General features: G+C 59.1%; 1 protein-coding gene across 2 annotated transcripts in view; it reads left to right on the forward strand.

Annotated features, from left to right (window-relative positions):
• The window catches only part of MAD1L1 (mitotic arrest deficient 1 like 1), a 323,431-nt gene that overhangs the window by 260,766 nt on the left and 42,244 nt on the right, over positions 1-20,421 (forward strand). For both annotated transcript variants that reach the window (XM_082645300.1, XM_082645299.1), the window contains exon 16: positions 896-1,082. In XM_082645300.1, coding sequence (XP_082501426.1) covers positions 896-1,082 — 187 coding nt within the window. The remainder of the gene's footprint in view (positions 1-895; positions 1,083-20,421) is intronic.

Here is a 20,421-nt window from a genome sequence, read left to right on the forward strand (position 1 = left end):
CTTGGAAGGGAGCGTAACCCTGACTCCTTAGGTGTGGGTGTGCCTGGTGACTTCCTTCCAAAGGGGACAAACGCACTTCAGCCAGGGGTCAAGGTCACCTTTGTAGCGTGGAGCCTCCACACGGTGTGATGAGAAGGTACTTAACCTCTGGGGTCTTCCTCCTCTAATCCTTGACCCCAGGTAACGGTGAGGAAAGTGTCGGCCACATCCCGACAGCAGGGCATCTTCAGGACACCCGAGCGGCATCCTCCGCACTCTGAAGGTCACCCAAAACAAAGCCCAGAGGAGCCACGGAAATCAGACAGCTGAAAGTCCCGTGGGGTCCCGCAGGAAGAATCTGGGAACAGAAAAGGGCATTTGGAGGAAACTAAGGAAATGTGAAGGAAGTAGGGAGCTTAGTTAGGATGGCGTCATTGTTAGCCCTTGAACTGTAACAGATGCACGGCACTGATGTCACGTGTCAGTAACGGGACCGTGTGAGGCACGTGGGGACTCTGCTTTAGCGTCACAGTTTTAGTAAGTTGGTTTTTTTTGTTTGTTTGTTTTTAAATCTTAAAAAACGGGTCCCACTCTTAAAGCCCATGAGACAGGAGGGTCGCCGAGAGGCTGGCGAGAACCCAGAGGTGTTAGGCTGTTGGCCGATGGTGTCTGAAAGCGCCGCAGTTTGAAGAGACCTCCCTCCCAGTAGCTGGTCCTTGACGAGACTCAGAGAAGGGGGCTCATGTGCTGAGTTCTGACGATGCTCCAAAGATGGGTTGGGTGGGCTTTCTGTTTCTCCCCCATTTAATTGAGGCCACAGCCCAGGGAGAGGGGCTGGGACCCCACAGGCCGGGCTCGGGTCCCCCTTTGCTCTCGTTCTGTGAGGGGCTCTGACCTCCTGCCTGTGGTCCCACAGGGTGACTACGACCAGAGCAGAACCAAGGTGCTGCACCTGAGCCTGAACCCAGCCGGCGCGGCGAGGCAGCGGCTGCGTGAGGAGTGCGAGCGGCTGCGGGAGCTGGTCCACACCCTGGAGGCCGGCGGCGCCGTCCCCACCGACCTGGAGGCCGCCGCGGGGCTGCCCTCGTCCAAGGAGGTGGCAGGTAGGCCCCCGTCTGTCCATCCGTTCGTCCGTACGTCCAGCCTCACGCGCACGCCCGTTCACATCTTGCGCCGGCCTCTCCCATCTTGTGTTCAGAGGGGGCGGTGACCTCTGTGCAGGGCTGGCTCTGTGGATCAGAGCATCCAGACACAACGACGACAAGAAACGTGCAGAGGCATGCCCAGGGCAGAGCTCTCTCCCTCCCACAGGCCGGAGCAGAGACGGTTACTGCCACAGCGCGAGGCCCCCAGAGCTCAGGACCCCCGTGTGCCACCCCGGGGTGCTGCCTTGCTCTCCTGGCCGTTCAGCTGGCTTCCTACACAAACTCCTCACTTTGCAGTTTCCACCGGCAGCAGCCAGATGGAGAGGATCCTGGCATCCCGGCCCGCAAAGCACAGGCCTTCCATTCCTGGGGCAGAAACAGAGCCCCCCGTGCCGCTCGGAGTGGCGGTGTTGGCTGCGCAGGTGCCCCGGTGGCAGTTCTGTGGCCAAACCCCGGCTCAGCTGCAAAGACTGCCGTGGGGTGGGGGTGGGGGGTGGCCGGCGTTCCGCCCTCCCCGGTGAAAGCCAGGAGAGGCCTCTTACAGGGTCCTCAGCAAGTGGGCGGCCGAGCTGTGGTTTCCAGGCCCGCATTCCTGTTTTCTCCCCGTGTTCCTTCCAGCCACGGCTCCAGCCCCTCTTCTCGAGCGGCCTGTGTGTCCTTGACAAATTCACGAGCTGAAAATGCAGACGCGGGCACCTCGAGGTGGCTCTTTACTCTGTGAAAGGACGTGTACCGTCTAACGCGGCAGATCATTTAACCAGTGAGGTCTGTCACTCCTTCCGACCAGTGGCTCTGTGCTCAGCTCTGGGGACACAGCTGCTCACAGCCTCACAGGGGCGCCGTGGCATGTGCCCACAGACACTGTGGGCATCCAGGCAGAGGCGGCCATTCGGACCGTCCTCCTCGAGGCCCCACAGCAAGAGGGACGACGGCAAACCTTTGGAATCTGGACGGTCGGTGGGCGGGTGGTCTAATGGTGAGCAGACTCAGGAAAACGGAATCTAAGCAGCTGCAGTCGAGCCAGGAACCAGGCTGACTTATGCCACAAACCTCCCCAAAGGCCCAGAATTGGCAGCAAGAGGTGCTAGGGAGGGGCGTGACCGTCTGAGCTCAGGAGGATTAAGGACGCTTGCTTGGGGCTGTGATCAAGGGGCAGGAAGGTTCCCAGACCTTCACCCAAGTCTGCGTGGTGGGCCGTGGCCTCTCTCCCAGCAGAAGTGAGAAATGGAAGTCAACAGCGGTTTCTTCTCCTGGAGCAGCCATTCCCGAGGGGTGGTTCCCAGGCGGGCAGCAGGCGCCCCAGGAACATGTGGGCCATGCAGGTCCTCGGGCGCCGTCTCAGGCCCGCGGGGTGAGAACTCGCGGGGGTCCGGGGCAGCGACTCTGGCGGCTGGTTCTGCGGGCAGCCCACGTCCTCCCCCGTGTCTGTGAGCTGTGGCTCCGGAGACGGTATGGACAGGGCCCATCCAGGACGAGAGCTGGCAGCGGAGCCGAGGGATGAGGCTGGTGGATGCCCAGACGCCCCCACCCACCCCTTTCGCCCTCTGGAGCCTGACCAGCTCCGGAGGAGACCTGAAAGCACTGACCCTGGAGGCCCCCGTAGGCGGCCGGCCGGACCCTGGGCGGAGCTGACAGGCCAGGAGGACCCACTGCTGGCTGTGACCAGGGAGCCAGAGCAACAAGTAGAAAAATGCACCTGGAGGGCGCAGGCCACCAGAGTGCAGGGAACCTCCAAAACACCGTGTCCTCAGAGAGACAAGGACGGACTTTGAGCAGCAAAGCACAAGCAAGAGACTTTAAATTTTTTCAAAATGAAAAACAACAAACGTCTGGAAGTTAGAAATATCCACGAGTTAAATGAAAATCTAAATAGCGGATTTATGAGATGAAATTGAGAAGGTTTATCTGAAAAGTAGAAGAACAAGGCGACCAGCTGGAAAGCAGGAGAAAAAAGCTGAGGAAACTAGAGGAGCGTCCGGGCTGCGCGGTCTGCCGAGTCGCAGGGCTGCAGGAGAGGCGGGGCCACAGGTCACTCCGCACCGCGTGGCGATGAGGCCGTTTCCGTGTGGGTGGATGAAGGGGCCCCCCAGGGGAAAAGCGGGTCACTTGTCAAAGGCCAGGGATCAGAAGAGCTTCCTTCCCAGCAGCAGCCCTGGTGCTGGAAAGCTGTGGGCACTGCTCCAGGTTCCGGCCCAGTGCCCGTGCTCCAGCGAGCCCGGAACAGCTCACCACGCGCCCCGTCTCAGGAGGCTGTCAGAGACGCGCCCAGCAGAGCGAGCAGACCAGCAGAGGAGGCGAAGCGCAGAGAGCCCGAGACGCCAGCCCGGGACACACGTGGGGGAGGGGCAGGCCCTGGCTGGAGCCGGTCAGAGGCTCTGGGCCTCTTTCAGGCCAGGGGGTCATCAGGACGTAACTGGCCCGTGTCTCAGGGGGCATTGTGGCCCAGGCCTTGCCATGCCGCGTGCCCTGCGCCCCTGGGCCTGCTGTCCTGGCTGCACGGAGCCACCGCCCTGCCCGGGGTGCCCATCTCACGTCTCCTGTTTACATCTGCTGCCACCACAGGGTTAGGAAGCTCCCACGTGGGTCAGCAAAGAGGTTCGGCTGCATTAGCGACGGGTGCACAGAAAAGTCAGCGAACGGAAGACAGGACAGCGTCAGCTCCGGGGAGGACAGGACGCTGTGCAGGAAACAGCGAGGAATCCTCGTCTGCTACAGCCCAGCTCCAGCAGCACCTGCCGTCGTAGCAGTCCTGGGTCCTGGGAGGACGGCGGTGGGAGGAGGGGCACGTGTGAGCCGGCAGGGCGCCAGCCACTTAGTACCAAGGTGATCGGAGTCGTTGGCCGGAGGCAGAGAGGCCCCACGGGGCGTGACTGGGCTCTAAACCACACACGTGGGAATAAAAGTAAAGCGTAAACTGTAAAACAAACCCCACGGCAGTCGTGTGACAGCCTGGCGAGTGCCAGTTCCACAGAGGCTTGGGCCAGTCCTGTGACGGAGACGGGGCAGCAAAGGCTGAGAACGGCAGCTGGAGCCTCGTTTAGGAGCTGCGTGGACCCAGTGGGGCCGGGGCGGCAGGGTGGAGGGTGCCCTGTGCTGACCCGTCCTGGGCTGGACCCAGCAGGCTGGCAGCCCACCAGAGTGTGGGCGGGAAAGGAGTCATTCGGTCACCCCGTTTCCCTCCTCGTGGGACCAAGAGGAGGGCGGCCAGGTCAGCTCTCAGGATCCTCAGGGAAGCGTCCCCACTGAAGCCACATGGGCAAGGGAGCCCCGCCACCAGGTTCGTAGCCTGCAGTGACCCACGGCCTCGCTCCAGGGGGTGTCCAGCGCTTGCAGAAACCCTGTGGCCCTCCGTCCGCGCACTCAGCCCAGCCGCACGTGCCATCTGTTGGCCAGTGGAGCAGCTGAGGCTCAGGGCGCTGGCCGCTCCCCACAGCCCAGGGTCAGCCCCGCCCCCGGGGAGCCATGAGAGCAGCCAGGTGCCTCGCTGGTGGCTCTTAAGCGCCCAGGAGACAGATGCCGGTGGCGCTGCCATAGCCGAGTGGGTGGCTGGCCTGTGGACTGAGCGTGGTGATTAGGTGCTGGCCTCTGTGGAGGGGAGGCCACATGTGTCTATTTCTGCCTTGCCAGGCAGAGGCAGAGTTTGGCAAACTCCCTCTCTGGGCCCCCCGCATCTGCCTCAGTACCCAGGGCTCTGAGCTGTGACCTGCCTCCAACCATAGAAAGAAATCTCAGCACGTGGAGGCCCCGGACCTCCAAAGACGCGTCCTGGAGAGTAGGGCACCGGCAAAGGCCCCGCCCCACATACACCACCCGCTTTCCCCTGTGGGCCTCGCGGGCCAGCCCGCCCCACCTCTGGACGGGTCCTGTCTGCCGTGCACACAGCGTGGCCTTTGAGCTGGGCCTGCAGAAGGCCCCCGGGGGTCGTGTGGGTGGGCGTGCTCTCTGCAGTGGCGCAAGCACGGAGCTGGGTGGCCGGGATGGAGCCGGACCAGCAGCACAGGGTGCCCCCGTCTCCTTAGGACTTCCAGGCTTGCCGTCACCACACCAGGAGCCGCTCCGGGCGCTGGGGATGGAGGGTGCCCGGCCTCAGGTGGCTGCGTTCCGACACGCAGGGGATGCTTGTCTCCGGGTGTCCCTGGACCTCTGACAAAGGAGTCGCTCAAGAAGCCCTACCAAGGCCACACCCTCGGCTGGCAGGAGCCTGAAACCCCAGCCCCCAGCACCGGCTGTGCTCCTTGCGTGACCCCCGCCTTACCCAGCCTGGCCCAGAGGTCGTTCATTGCGCTGTAATGAGGTAAAGAATTAACGCTAAAATAATCTAATCTTGTCAGAGCGACACATGGGAGGCGATCACATTTGTCTCTGCCTGACTGTGTGGCGCAGCTGATCCCGAGAGGTCCCTGGAGGGGGGACGCCGAGGCCCCTCCCTGTGGCCCGTCCGTTCTGCCCAGGGTGGAGGGCACCCCTGCAGCAGCTGAGCTGCCTGGGCTTCACCTTGGTTCTGCTCCTCTCTCCAGACGGGGGCTCACCCCCATCCCGCTTCAACCGGCGCCGGCCCGGCAGGGCGAGGACGGGGCGAGGGCCAGCTGGGCTCTTCGGATGTGGGGCGTGGCGGGCGGGCCTCTCTGAGTCGTTGCTGTCCCCCGGGCCTCCGTGAGTGCAGGTGTGATGGCAGCTGGGGAGATAGCGCGGACTCGCTGAGGCTCTGGAAGCCGTAGCACCTGCTTCCCGAGCCGGCAGCCACGCAGCGGCCAGCTGGACGGCAGCAAGGGAAGAGCCACGGGAATGAGGCGGCCTCAGAGCAGGCCCTGGGTGTGGGGATTGTGTTGGCAGGGGGGCACCTGGCGGGAGCAGGCTGTCCTGGACTGGCACTCGCTCGGGAAGGCGTCACGGGGGGCAAGGAGGCCTAGACAGCTGCGGGTCACTGGTGAGGGCGCTGAGGCTCCACGTGGCTCGGCGCCCGGCACGAGGTGATGGACTCGGGGTTTGCTGTGGCCCCTGGTCTGGCTGCCCGAGGCTTAGAGGTGGCTGTCACGTAGATCCGGGAGCTGTGCTTGGCTCAGGTGCTGGCCTCTGGCCACTTAGAGCCTTTGGGGAGCAGCCGGGAGCCCCCAGCCTGCAGCGAGGAGTCCTGCCCTGTGCTTCCCCAGCTCATCGTCCTCCGCTGGAGGGGCCGCCTCAGAACAGGCAGGAAGACCGCGGGAAAGTAGGAGGCAGAGGCGAGAATCGGGAATTGCGCCCCGGCCCGTTCCTGGGTGGGTTACCGGGAGCAGCAGGGGTGCCGGGTCTCAGGCTTCCTCCCTTCCCTGCCGCCCCAGCAGAGCAGTGCTGCCGTCCGCACCCGTCACCTCCCGGCCTTGCAGCAGGTGGCGGGGAGGCCTCCTGGGGTCCTTGAGGCACCGTTGTCTGGCCAGCCCGAGCCGCACGCGCCAGGTGGATCTTAAAAGCACTGCAGAGGCTTCGCACCGAGCTGATGTCGGAACCTGAGCCCACAAGACGGTGGGTCAGATGCAGCCAGACACCCTTAGCAAACCTGAAAACCGAAGACAGGAAGTAACTGTGCGTGTTCCTGTGAGTGCTAGTGCGTTTCTTCAGGGCGGGTGCTGGGGGCAGGATCGCCGGGTCAGGTGGTTAGAGGGCCACTGGCTTCGTGGCCAGCCGTGCGTCCCCGCGCTCCCACTGGCACCGGAGTGGGGCTCCGCAGCGGCACCAGCCCGGGGCCCTTCGTCGTCCTGAGGTGTGTGCAGTGGAGTCCACCACGTTTTAACTGGCATTTCCCTGACGGGTGAGATGTGGAGCATCTTTTGTCGCATGTTAGCCATTCCTGTATCCCCCTGGGTGGGTAGAGTCTCTCTTCAAGTTTTTGCCCATTTTTTGTTGGATTGTTGTCTTTGGCTCGAGTTTGGGGAGTTTCATTTCCTAACAGTGTCTTTCTCAGAGCAAACGTTTTTGAAATTATTTATTAATTTATTTTTGGCTGCGTTGGGTCTTCGTTGCTGCGCACGGGTTTTCTCTAGTTGTAGCGAGCGGGGGCTTCTCTTGTTGCGGAGCACGGGCTCTAGGTGATCAGTTTATCTCTTACAGGAGTCAGATCTAAGAACTTTGCCAAACCCAAGGTCAAGACCCTGTTTTTTATGTTTTCTGTGCCAAGTCTTTTAGTTTTGCATTGAAATCTGTGATCCATTTTGTTAATTTTTGCATATGATGTGAGATTTAGGTTATGGTACTCTTTTTTTTTTCGCTGCATTGGGTCTTTGTTGCTGCACACAGGCTGCTCTTCGTTGCAGTACACGGGCTTCTCATTGCTATGGCTTCTCTTGTTGTGGAGCACAGGCTCTAGGCGCAAGGGCTTCAGTAGTTGTGGCCCAATGGCTCAGTAGTTGTGGCTCACGGGCTCTAGAGCGCAGGCTCAGTAGTTGTGGCATATGGGCCTAGTTGCTCTGCGGCATGTGGGATCTTCCCGAACTGGGGCACAAACCCGTGTCCCCTGCATTGGCAGGCGGACCCCCAACCACTGCGCCACCAGGGAAGCCCTAGATACTTTTTGAAGTGACTTCTCTAGGGATTACAATATGCATACCTAACTTTTCGCAGTGCACTTATAATTAATATTTTACCACTTGAGGATGATGAGATCCTGGAATGTCAGGGTCTTATCACGACACAGGTCTCCCACGCCCCCCCCCTTGTAGTAGGGCTTATTTGTATGTACCCACTGTAAAATGTTATAATTATTGATTTTAGTTGTCATTCATACTTTAAAGAACATATGGGGAAAGGAACAGTTCATGATTTTTACCGAGACGTTCAGAATTGCTGTCGCTCTTCCTTCATTACTGAAATGACAAGTTTTCCTCTGGTATCATTTCCTTTTGCTGGAAGAGCTTCCCTGGCATTTCTTTCAGGGCAAGTGTTCTGGAAACATACTCTCGTGGTTTCCCTTTGTCTGACAGTGTCTTTATCTTGCCCTTCTTCCTGGAGGGCATCTGTGCTGTGTGTGAAGTTCTGGGTCGGCGGTTTTCTCTTTTCTCTGCCTTCTGGCCTCCGTGGCTTTTGATGAGAATCTGTAATAATTCAGATCATTTCCTTTCTGTGTGAAAAAGAGAGCTTGACGGACGCATGCATCGAGCCGGACGGTAGGTGTGGGTGATGGTGAGGGGACAGAGGGCACACGGGCCCCCAGCTGAGGGTCAGCGTGTGGTGTGACGGACGCGACGGACATCACGGGTCGGGGGGGACAGGATCTGCAGCCCAGTGTCGGGCAGTGCCGCTTCCAGGGAGACCGAGGACGGCTCGTAGCCGCTCTCCCCACCCTGCCCCAGGCGCCTGACGGTCCCAGCGTCTCTGTCACCTGGGGTCGGTGCCCGTTGGCTGGGTTCTTCCCAGCAGGTCTGCGTTCTCCTGGTTTTTCATATGCTGCTTGGTTTCGAATTGTGTCCTGGACATGTTGAACATTTTCAGGTCTTTGTGAAGTTCTGGAGAACGTACATCCTGTGGGTCTGGGTTTCAGCAGGCGTCTGCCAGGTGGGCCCGTCAGCAGCTCCTGCCACCTTCCAAGGGCTGTGCTTCTACTGTCAGTTCAGTTTCAGAGCCATTGCTGTGCTCCTCTCAGCCGTTAGGTCCTGGGCAGTGGTCTGGCCCACAGTGCAGGCCTCACGGCCCTTCAGGGTCAGAGCCCCACACGCCCAGCTCAGAGGTGCCTTTTGGGGTCTGCGTGGCACAGTGGAACGTGGAATTCCCTCTCCCTCAGCTCCGACGTTCCCCGGTTCCCTAGGGCCCCCTTCACAGGCCCCTGGGCAGACGTTCAGGCCTTTGCGTCCCTGCCCTGCCAGGCCCTTCCCACGACCACAGCAGTGTCCACGGCCACCCCCAGCTGGGGGGGGGGGGACAGAGAGGAGGGCAGTGGGGATGCCCCCCTCTCCTGGGGCCACAGCCCTGCGCATAGAGAGAGGGCCCTCCCTCGAGGGTCTTGGCACCTGTCCGGTCACAGCTGCGCCTCCGCAAGATGGCCTGGTGCCGGGACAGGACAGGCTGAGCACAGCCAGGAGCGCGGCCTCCTCCCACTTCCTTCTCGGGCCAGAAAGCAAGGCTTCTCCCCACTCTCTCTGCATCCAGACCGAGTGGAACCAGCGTCCAAACAACGACCACCACCATCTCAGGACACTCAAAACTATAAAACTCACCCAATATGCAGTAGATAGTCGGAATAATCCTGTAACTATCGAGCAAATCGAATCCATGATCACAAAGCTTTCAAAAAACCAACCTTCACTGGTGAACTCTACCTAACAGTTAAAGAAGAATGAACACCAGTTTGTACAGTCTCTTCCAGAAAATTTAACTCCTTTTATGAAGACAATATTACTCTAATTTCAAAATCAGTGACAAGACAAAGGACAAAACCTACAGAGATTTATTTGTTTGTTCCAGGAATGTAGGGCTGATTCAGCCTTCAAATGTCAGTTGATATAATCCACCAAATCAGCAGGATCAAATCACTTGGTGGAGTGAAAGCATTTGACAAAATTCAATACTGATAAAAACCCAGCAAACTAGGAAAAGAGGGGAAGTTCCTCAACCAGATGCAGCTCGGCCACAAACCCTCCATCTGACATCACACTTACGGTCAGAGTCAGAGCTTTTCTCCTAAGGTCGGAAATAAGGCAGCGATGTCCACTCTCACCACCCTGATTAGATGCACTGCAAGTCCCAGACAGAGCAGTAAGGAAAGGGAGGGCATGCAGAACTTTTCCTCTTTGCAGGTGACATGTTTGTCTACATAGAAAATCCCAAGAAGTTAACGAAACAAAACAAAACTAACTAACGAAGTGAGTTCAGGGTTGATTTTTGTGTATTGATCTTGTATCCTGCAACCTTGCTGAATTCACTTTATATATGATATGTGTGTGTATAATATGTATATGGTATATAGTAGCAGTGAACACGTGGAAACTGAAATCTAAGACATTATACCATTCCTATTCACTCTCCCCAAAACGAAATTCCTAGGTATAATTCTAACAAAACACGTAGAAGAGCTATATACTGAAAACGACAGAGCATTGATTAAGAAGTCAAAGGATTTCTAAAGAAATGGAGAGACACCACGTTCACGGGTGAGGGATGCGCCGTCGTGAAGCTGTCCTTTCTGCCCAAGCTGGTTCAGAGCTGCAGTTAATACAGGGAAGTCAGCTCTGGGTCGGCGACACTGGGGTTCTGCTCCTTCTGCGGTCTGCCTGTACTTCTGTGTCTCTGGGTCGGCGATCGGCTGTCGCCTGCTTCCCTCCAGGTGGATCAGTGCCTTTGTGAAAGGCCGGGTGGATTTACTTTCTTCATCCTTCCCCAGACCTGGGGCCTGTGACTCTTCAGCTGGATCACTCATAGTCACCGAAAGCTGTAAACCACGCAAATGTCCTTTAACCCGTGAACAGATCAACCGCCTGGTGCAGCCGCCCGTCCCGCCGCTCAGCATTGAAATAGCCAACAACCAACGTGCTGGTCTCCGTAAACGGTCTGAGAAGCCCCAAGGTCCCAGGGTGCGGGGCTCTAAGGGTAGACGTGCTGGACGGGGAAGGGAGCAAGTCAGAGACGAACCACTGGCCCTGGGGGCTGGGCTGGGGGGTGCCAGTGGCAGAGAAGTGCTCGGGGTGGTGGGCTGTCCCGAGTCTCAGTGGTGGGGCCATCACACACATCGGCACCTGGGTTAAACCTTGCGGAATGTCCACCCCAAATGTCAGGGTTATGCATGTTTAAAATCTTTTAATATAAAGGGCATCTCACTTAATTACTAATAAGGAAGAATATTTTATTTCGTCTTTCCTGGAAGGTCTCGTCATGATCAGAGCTCCTTCACTTCTTTTTTTATTCAGTTTGTATAGAAGCTTAACTTCTCTTTCTTCTTTGTGATTATTTTGTATAGAAAGTTTTAACTTATTTTGGAATCTCATCTATTTATTCCATTTAAGCTTAGAAAGTTCTTTAGTGATTTCATAAATAGTTCTATTTTCTTCTGTGATTTTTTTTTGGCTTATGTTTTATATTTAAAAATCTAATCTACTTGGAACTTATTTCGGTACATGGTGTACGGTCAAGATTTAAATTGATTTTTCCCCAGGTCACTAGACAGTTGCTGTAGTGAGTGCCATTTACCAGCTAATCGTTCCTTGCCCTGTAGTTTGTAATGTATCCCTATCTGTTTCCATGGTTTCTGTTTTTTTATTCCATTTTTCTGTTCCATATTTTTAGTAATTATAACTGAAATTATGTTTGAGTATCTGGTGTAGAACATGGCATTTCCCCTATTTTCCCCTCATTTAGATTTTCTTACCTGTTTGTTATTCTAAATGAATTTCAAAGTGCTTTGTCAAGTTCAAGAAAAAGCCGTTGAGGATTTGGTTTTTCTTGACACTGCATTAAAGGTATAAATTACTTTGGTAGGAGAATTTAAAGCTTCATCGCATTCTGTGTCTCTGGGTAGGTGAGGGGAGCGTCAGGCCTGTGGAGCAAAGAGGGGCCCCAGGCAGGGCCCCCCCTTCTCGGCCAGGGGTCGGGGTGCTCCGAGCCCCTCTGCTGGCACCAGTCCCGCTCCGGCCACCGGCCGCTGCTGGGCTGGGTGTAGAAACACGGGACCCAGGCCACCTCCCACCTGGTGGGCCTGTGAGTCTCCCTGGTGCTCTGGGTGCTGTTCCCCCCGCCCCGGGGCCCAGGCCCCTCCACCCTCCTCCCGCTCTCAGGGTTCTCCCGTGGTCGCCTCTGCGTTGCTTCCAGTACACAGCCGTGTGCGGCGGGGGGAGTGGGGAAAGAGCCTTCGCCGTCTGCCCGGTGTAGACAGAACCCCTCGCGTCTCCTTTGAACAAGGTCCCCGTGACCCTGCCCTTCAGCCCGGGCTCGGGGCCCTGGGTCCCGGTCTCCCCCGACTCCTGCGTCCAAGATCGCTCCGCCCCAACCCTGCTTCCCACCTGCCAGACGGCTCACGACCCCGTGTCCCCGTGGGGAGGTTGGCCAGCAGCAGGGGGGCCTCGGTGCCAGGGTGAGGAAACAGCAGTGCGGGGGGCCTAGGGTGCACGGCCCTCTGACTCTGGGCGCCGCTCTGCGGGGCTGTGGTCCAGCTGTGTGCCCGCCTCGCCCAGCGCCGGCCCTAAGGTGTTGACGGGCGGACAGACAGATAGATGGACACAATGTGAGGGAGGTTTCCATACTCTGGGGTAGTTGGAACCCTTAGCTTCATGAATTTCTTTTTGTTCATTTAAGTGAATTTTTGGTCCCAGAGGAAAGGGCCTCTTGAGCCGGTGAGGGAGGAGCTGCCGTAGCTTCCTGGCAGCTGTCCTGGCTTCGCAGGTCCCGAGTCTCGGCTGGTGAGAGGCAGAACCGGCCACGCTCGCTCCCGGAATGCCCACTGCAGGCCCCGCTGTGTGACCGGGGCCAGTGTCTGCCACCCCTCAGCCCCCTCGGCTCTGAGCTGAGGCTGGTCACCCTTCCAGGCCGTCGTGACTGCATCCCCAGAGCACAGAGCCCACGGGGACCGTTGACAACGGTGACAGCTGCTATCCTCCAGCCCCATCGACCCGGCCGCGCAAGAGCCTGCCAGGCAGAATCTCCTCTGTCTGGAGAGACAGGAATGGCCCGAGAGTCCTTGGCCCGGCAGCTGCCCCGACTCAGTCACAGAAGGTGACCAGCGCCTCAGGCTAAAGCGTCCACTTCGGAGACGGGACCTGAGCCCCAGAGAAGACCGTGGAAGCTGAGGATGGACGTCGCCAGGTGGCCCGGGCGGCGGAGGTCTTGGATTCCAGCCCCACTGCACCGCCTGGGCAGGGCACGGCCCTCCTCAGTGCCGCGGGCCCGTGAGCCAGAGGGGAGAGGGTCTGCACAGACTCCCCCGAGAGTGGGCAGGGGCGGGCGCTGTCCTCGCTGGTGGGTCAGAGCGGAGGCACGTCAGCCTGAGGGAGGTGCCACCGCGGCTTTGAGCGCCTGGAGCTGCTGCGCAGTTGGCACCGTCTGCAACGTGTCTCCTGCGGAGCCCGAGACGCCCCAGGGCAGGTGGGGGGCCGTGTTCTCAGCAGGCCCCCGGCCAGCCTCGAGGCCACGCCGATGTCCGCAGAGCCCCTGTAGCCCCAGAGAGGAAATGAGAGGGGAAGATGGGCCCGGTCAGCCCGCTGGGGTGGGTGCGAGGCCGGGGCGTCAGGGCGAGGCCCCTCCTCCGCTGCTTCCAGGCAGTGTGCTTTGTTGCAAACCGGTTGGCATTTTAGTCACTGTGTCCCTCCCTGGCCATTCCCTCTCCGCACTGTTTGTTTATTCTCGGTGTCAGGTAATAAAGGGCAACACCATCAATTAGGCGTTTAATTGGAGTTGTAAAGAAGCCGTGTAGTTTAATCTCCGGGTTTGCAGACAGTCGAGCAGAGGAAGGGGCGGGCCCGCCCCCGCCCCCGCCCCCGCCCCCGCCCCGCACTCTGCCGCGCCTGTTCCACACGAACCGTCCCGGTGGCCCCGCCGCTTGGACTTGGGACCGCCATGTCCTGGGCCCTGGGCAGACCCGACGCAGCCTAGTCACCAGCCCACCAACGTGCCCCACCCAGCCCTCCTCTCCACCGCTTCGGGGACAGAGGCAACGGCCGGGGCAAGGCCGCCCGCTCAGGAGACCGGAGGGTGGGAGCGTCCCTGGCAGAAGCGGCCCCACTGGGCCTCTGTCTAGAGAAGAGCTGTGTCTGCAGCATCAGTGGGGTCCCCGTGCGTCCCTGTCGGGCTCCCAGCTCTCAGCGTGACACCCCCCACTTGGTGTCCCTTGGGCATCGCAGAATTAGCGCGTTGGGAACTGAAGTCCCCAGACTACAGTGAGATCCTGCACACACACCAATCAGAACTGCCCAGATCCAGACGGTGACGACAGCAAAGGCTGGCAAGGGTGTGGAGCGGCAGGAACCCTCATCCGTGGCTGGTGGGGATGCAGAATGGCACCGCCGCTTTGGGCGCCAGCTTGGTGGCTTCTTACCAAACTGCCGTATGATCCAGCAGTCACTCTCCTTAGCATTTACCCAAAGGAGTGGAAAACTTAGGTGTCCACACGAAAACCTGTAACTGCCAAAACCTGGAAGCAACCGAGATGGCCTTCAGTAGGTGACCAGATAAATAAACTGCAGTCCATCCAGGCAATGCAATGTTATTCTTGCTAAAAAGAAAGGAGCTATCAAGTCATGAAGAAGATGGAGGAAACTTACATGCATGTCACTAAGCAAAAGAAGCCAGTCTGGTATGACTGCAACTATGTGACAGTCTGGAGGGGGCAGATGAGTGGTGGCCCGGGCTGGGGGAGGGGGGGGTAGGTGGAGCGCAGGGGAGTTCTAGGGCAGTGCAGCTGTTCTGTGTGACATTGCGGTGGCGAGTGCATGTATTACACGTCTGTCCAAACCCATCGGAGGTGCAACACCCAGAGTGAGCAGTAATGTCAACTATGTACTGGGGTGATCTGTGCTGAGTCAGGGTAGGTTCATCAGCTGTAACAAATGCACCCCTTCTGCCGGGAGGACTGTGTGTTGGTTTTGGGGTAAATCTTTGTAGCTTCTGCTCAATTTTGCTGTGAACCTAACACTCCTCTAATAGTCTCTAAAAAAAAAACGAAAAAAAAGAAAGAAAACCTAAACTCCCAACCTTCACCTGTTTTGCGTGTACGGTTACTTTTAGTAAATGTACCGTGTTGTGCAGCCGTCCCTACAGTCTAACTTTGGAACATTTCCGTCAGCCCAGAAGGATCCCTTTTCCCGTTCACAGTCAGTGTCTGCTCCCCCTGCAGCCCTGTCAGCCGCTGACCCGCCTTCTGTCTGTGGATGGGTCCTTTCTGGACACCTCACAGAAAGGGGGTCCCGCAGCACATGGGCGTCTGTGTCTGGCTCCACCGCCTGGTCCTCCCTGTCGCGTCATTTCTCCGTGTCATGGGCAGCGCTCCTCTGCATACGTGCGCCGTGGTGTGTGTCCCTAGTCAGCTGGTGCCCACGTGGGTTGTTCCCACTCCTGGGCTGCTGGGAACATTTGGACCCGAGTCTGTGTGTGGTCGTAGGTTTACGTTCCTCTTGGGTGGCATGGAGTTGCTGGATTCTGTGGTAGATTTAGGTTTAACTCTGAGAAACTGCCAAGTGATCTTCCAAGGTGGCTGTGCCGGTTTGCGTGCCCCACGTGCGTGTTCCTGAGTGCTTCTGTGCTTCCTAACGTCCGTTCCTCCCCGACTGATTAGAGCGTTGTCACGGGTGTGAGTGGCATCTCGGTGTGGCCGCGTTTCCCTAGAGACTGGCGACGCCCCGCACATTTTCACCCGCTCACCGGCCATCTGTGCATCTTCCCTGGTGAAACGTCTATGGGAATCTTTGGCCCATTTTCCAACTAGATTGTTTTCTTCTAATCATTTTCTTAATGCTGCCTTTCGATACGCACAAGTTTTTTATTTTGATGAAGCCTGATCTGTCCATTTTTTCTTCTGTGCTCAGCGCTTTGTTTGTCCTGAGAGATCTTTGCTTCCCCCAAGGCTGTGATCTCCTGCTTTCTCCTAGAGGCTTTTACGTGAAGACCTACGGTCCCGTCAGTGAGTTTGCACACGTGTTGTGAGGGGGCAGGGCTCGTCTTCCCACCCGGGTGTCCGGGGATCGCTTTGAGAATCAGTCGCCGGGCTCAGCTTTGGTCTAGAGTCTCTGCCACGTGGCCCATCTGCTGCGTCTGCGCCAATACCTGCCACTTTGACGGCGTGAGGCCCCCAACCTCACTGTTCTTTTTTTGGAGACTGCTTGCATCTCCAGGTACGTTTCTGGGTTGGGGGCCTCCCTTGCTTTTCTTGGACAGTCCCACCTCAGGACCTTTGCACTCGCTGTTCCTCTCCTGGGCAGCCCCTCGTGCACTCCCTGGCTCCCCTTCTGGGTGAGGTGCCCCTGGCTTGTCCTCATGGCTGCACCTCTGCCTGCTTTCTTGTTCTCCATAGTGCTTACCGCCTTCTGGAATACTGCCTGTCTTACCTCTTTACATTGTTTTTATCTGTGTCCCTGGTTGGAATGTAATTTCCATCAGGGCTAGGTTTTTACCTGTTTGTCCAGACTGTGTCCTCTGAGCCTAGAGTGCTGCCCAGTACACGGGACACCCTGGGGTGACTGGCCGAGCACTGCCGGGTACACAGTGCACCGTGGGGTGACCGGCAGCTGTTCCTAAAGTTCTGGTGCCGGGGCTGCTCCCATCATTTGCTGCTGCTGCTGGCAGGGAAAGCGCGGCCCCAGAAACGCAGAGGTCTGGCTGTCCCAAGCCTCCCAGGTCAGCGCCCTATGGCCGCCGTGACAAGTCACCACTCACTGCGTGGCTTAAAGCAACACAGACGTGTGATCTGACGGTTCTGGGGTCTGAAGTCTCACTGGGCTAAAACCGACAGGGCTGTGTCCCTCCCAGAGGCTCTGGGGAGAGCCCATTTCCTGCTGATTCTGGCCCGGTGGGGGTCTACAGGGGGGCTCCGAAAGCCCTGCCGGCCTTGGGGGGGCCCCCGGGAGGATCTCCCTCCCCCCCTCACCTTGCTGTGCTGGATGTTTGTGGGTGCTGGTGAGGCCATGGCTCTTCGTGGTCGGTGGGGGCGCCTCTGGAGAGGTGGGAACTGGGCAAAGGTGGAAGGAGAAGACGGGGGTGGGTGGGATGGCTGCATTGGCGGCATCTTCTGAATTCCGGTGGGGGATCCACGGGCTGTCACAGGGTTAGTTGTCAGGCAAAGCCCCACGCGCTGCTCCAGGAGCGAATTCACACAACGTGGCTTCTGGTCCTGGCTCCGCCACCAACAGCTGTGTGTCCTCAGGCAAGCCACTTGATGTCTCTGAGCCTCGGCTTCCTCCTCGGGCAGAGGCTGACGCTGAGCCTGCACCGCCTGCTGCGCTGGGCAGTTGTGAATTATGAAATGGGGCCCTGGGTGCTGGGACACCAGGGCCGCTGTCAGGCTAGAGAGGGGCAGGAGGGCCCCCCTGTCCTTGATGGTGAAGTGTGAACCACCCCGGGGAACCTCCTTCTGCGCCCTCCAGGCTGGGCATGTGTGTCTGGCACGTTACTTCTTACGGGCAGAGCCCAGGCACTTTTCGTTGATTCACTCCCCATCCCGGACCCTGTCTTCCTGGGAGACGTTCTCCCAGGCCTGGCTCTGCCGGGAAGCCTGCATCCTTGCCCCTCTGCGTCCCTCGGGGCTGCCTGCCCTGTCCCCGTGTGCCCCGGCCACCCCTCCTTCCAGAGCCCACGGCCAAGCGGGTCCTGAGGTCCTCTTCCTTTATCTCCTGCCATCCGAGGAAGTCATCCCAGTTCGGATCTGAGGCCTCGCTGCACACAGTAGCAGGTTTTAATAGACTGCCGCAGCTCCAAAGGAGGGAAAGAGAGAGGATGTAGAACCTTGTCTTGCCGAAAGCAGACAGATTGACTCGAAAATGACTCAGTCAATAAAAGATGAGCTCTGAAAAGGCTTCCCTCTCTGAGAGGAAGCTCGCCTTCCAGGGAATTCGTTTTCTATGAGCCCCCTGTCAGGAATTAATAATACATGCAGCGCGCAGAGTGGAGACAGCACTAGAGCCTCCTGCAAACATGTCCCTGTGCTCCGTCCCCACCCCGAGCCAGCAGGCGGGGCCCCACGTACTCCTGCTCACCAGAAGCCTCCGCCTCTGCCCAGGTGGCCCCTGGCAGCCCCCCTGCAGGGGCACATGGAAGTTGTCAGCCACGTGTTCAACAGCAGGGTTCTCCGGTTCCGTCTCGGGGTCTGTGATGCGCCGTAGCTGTCATGTGCCTCTCCTCTGGGTGGTTTCTGGCTCCGGCATGTGTGTGAACGTGTGTGGATGTGTGTGCCTGCACACGTGTGCATGTATGAGTACACACGTGTGAGCGTGTGAGCGCAGCTTCAGGTGGTTTGCCTTTGATGGCCTGAGCCTCAGTTTCCCCATCCATGAAGTGGGGACACACGTGGTGATAACTTCGTAGGGTCATCCCAAAGCCTAAGATGAGCAAGCGCGTGCAGAGTGAATCACATCCGCACTGGACGAGCGTCTCCCATTCCTGCCGCCCAGGCAGCCATAAGCCGTGCAGCCCAGGTCCCCGCCCTTGTCGGGGTGCTTCAGTCGGGAGAAATGGGTGGTCAGCACCCAAGCAGGTGCATAAGTAACGTCAGAGGGTAGTGAGTTCCATGAAGATACCAAACACAGGGCTCCCCGGGGCCCTGCTGGTGGCCTGGGCAGGAGGCCAGCCTTTGTGACCGAGGTGGTGCCCAGTGTTCAGGGCGGTTCCTCACAGCGGTGCTGGCGCTGCCCGGGGGCCTTTGGGGGCCGGTCCCAACCTGAAGGCCTGGCTTGATATCCCGCTTCTCTGCTCTCTGGCTGGGTGACGTCAAGCCGGGCACTGACCTTCTCTGGGCCTTTCCCCATGTCTGTGCCCCACTCAGGGCTGTTCTGAGCCCAGGTAAGCACCAAGCTGTGACCTTCCATCCAGGCTCAGCTGGTCCTCCACTCCCAAAAGAGCCAGCGAGGCAGGGGGACGGGCCATCCTCTGGGGCCTTGGCTGCTGTGTCTCAGCAGTGGGGGAGGGAGTCTTCTAAGAACACGGTGTCACGTCAGCGCTGCCTGTCCCCGCAGGACTCTCCCACCCCATGATCTGGTGGGCTGTAATTGCGGGTGTCTTTTCAGATCATTTCTGTGCAAGGTGACAAGCTGCTTGCGCGAGTGAGCAGTTAATCACACAGAGATCTCCGTCCGAAAGCCGGCACTGTGCTTACCAGGGCGGCCGTCTGCCAGGCAGCCTGGCGGCGGGCACACGCGCTGCTCATCTGCATGTAATTCCAGGGCTAGCGTCTCCTCTCTTGTGTGAAACGTGCAATTTCCGGCCCAGCGGGGAGCACGGGCTCGCGATGGAGAGACTGTTCTGGGCCGTCTGGCTGCAGGCAGTTCAAACACAGCCGTCCCTCTGGCGGCAGGAGGCTCTGGCCAGCGGATGTCAGGGTCCTGGGCCCCTGTCACTGAAGCCGGCTGCGGGGGACGGTGGTGCCCCGCCGTGCCCTTTCTTGGAAAGGCCTCCTTGCTGAGCGCTGCGCGGGGAGGGGAGCCAGGGGCCACGGAGCTGCCCGGCCGGCTGGCCCTGGGCCCCTCGGCGCCTGCCAGCCACACGGGCTCCTCCCCTCCCCTCTCCTCTCCCAGAAGTGGACCTGGGACGGGAGGCGGCGTCCAGGAGGACGGGCAGGAGGCTCGGGCCACGTCGGGCGGCAGCGCAGCTCTGCTGTGAAGGTGGCCCACCACCTCCTCCCTCTAGGTGGCCAGCCGGGCCAGGGCTCTCACCCAGCCACAGTCCTGCAGTGCCGGCTCCCACGGTGGCTAATAAAATTGCATCAATATTTGATGTCTAATTATTAAATACTTAAAAATGTAAAACTGAAATAGTTTAGAAGTTACCAGACGTGGATAATTCAGCCCTGGCAGCGTGGCCCCGCTCTGGGCCTGAGCAGAACCAGCACTGCTCACTGCCTGCTGCCTGCCGGGGGGCCCGGGCTGCTTCCCAAGGGGCCCGTCAGGCGGCCGGCTCCTCCACCCGGGGAAGCGAGTGGCCAAGGGCGCCTGAGGCAGCACCTGTGGGCGGGCCGCGTGGCTCAGCGCAGCGCCTCTTTCATCCAGGTCAGCCTGGGCTCCGTGAGAAGGGTCTGCGTCGCCCCGACACTCCTGGGGGTGCTCCCATCCTGGGGCAGGGCCCCTCCCTGGCCTCTGTTTGCCCGCAGGGACCGACTCCCAAGCACCCCGCTGCTACGTGGGGACACGTTTTGCCCGCACCCCCTCGCAGCCTTCTCCCACCCCAGTGCCCCACCTCCAGCAGCTGTGGGGTCCCGCGCGGCCTTGCTGTCCAGTCCCTGGCTCCGCTCCGCCTGTGTGCCCATGGTCCCCCCTCTTTCCCCCTCAGCGCCAGCACCAGCACCTTAAGGCCCAACTCGGGACCTGATCCCACACCCACCACCCTCCAGGGCCCGGAGCTCACCCAGGAACCTGGCCGCACCCCTGCCTTCTCAGTATTCCCACAGCCAGTCTCCTGTTGGGACCCAGCATTGACCTCAGGAACACCCGAGGCCCATGGGCCCAGAGTCACCTGCTGGCTCACCTTTGGCAAGGTTGTTGATGCGCTGTTGGCTGCCAGGGTCCCAGGGGAGCAGCAGGGCCGTGGCCGCGGCGCCCAGGTCCAGCAGAGGCAGCAGGGAGCACTGGTCCCGAGGGCGGACCAGCCTCGGTCTCCCCATCACGGAAGCTGTCGCTCACCCATCCTCCTTGTGGACATGCTGAGGAAA

Source organism: Mesoplodon mirus (genome assembly GCF_964341445.2).
Source record: "Mesoplodon mirus genome assembly, chromosome: 15".
In the NCBI taxonomy this organism is placed as follows: Eukaryota; Metazoa; Chordata; class Mammalia; order Artiodactyla; family Ziphiidae; genus Mesoplodon; species Mesoplodon mirus.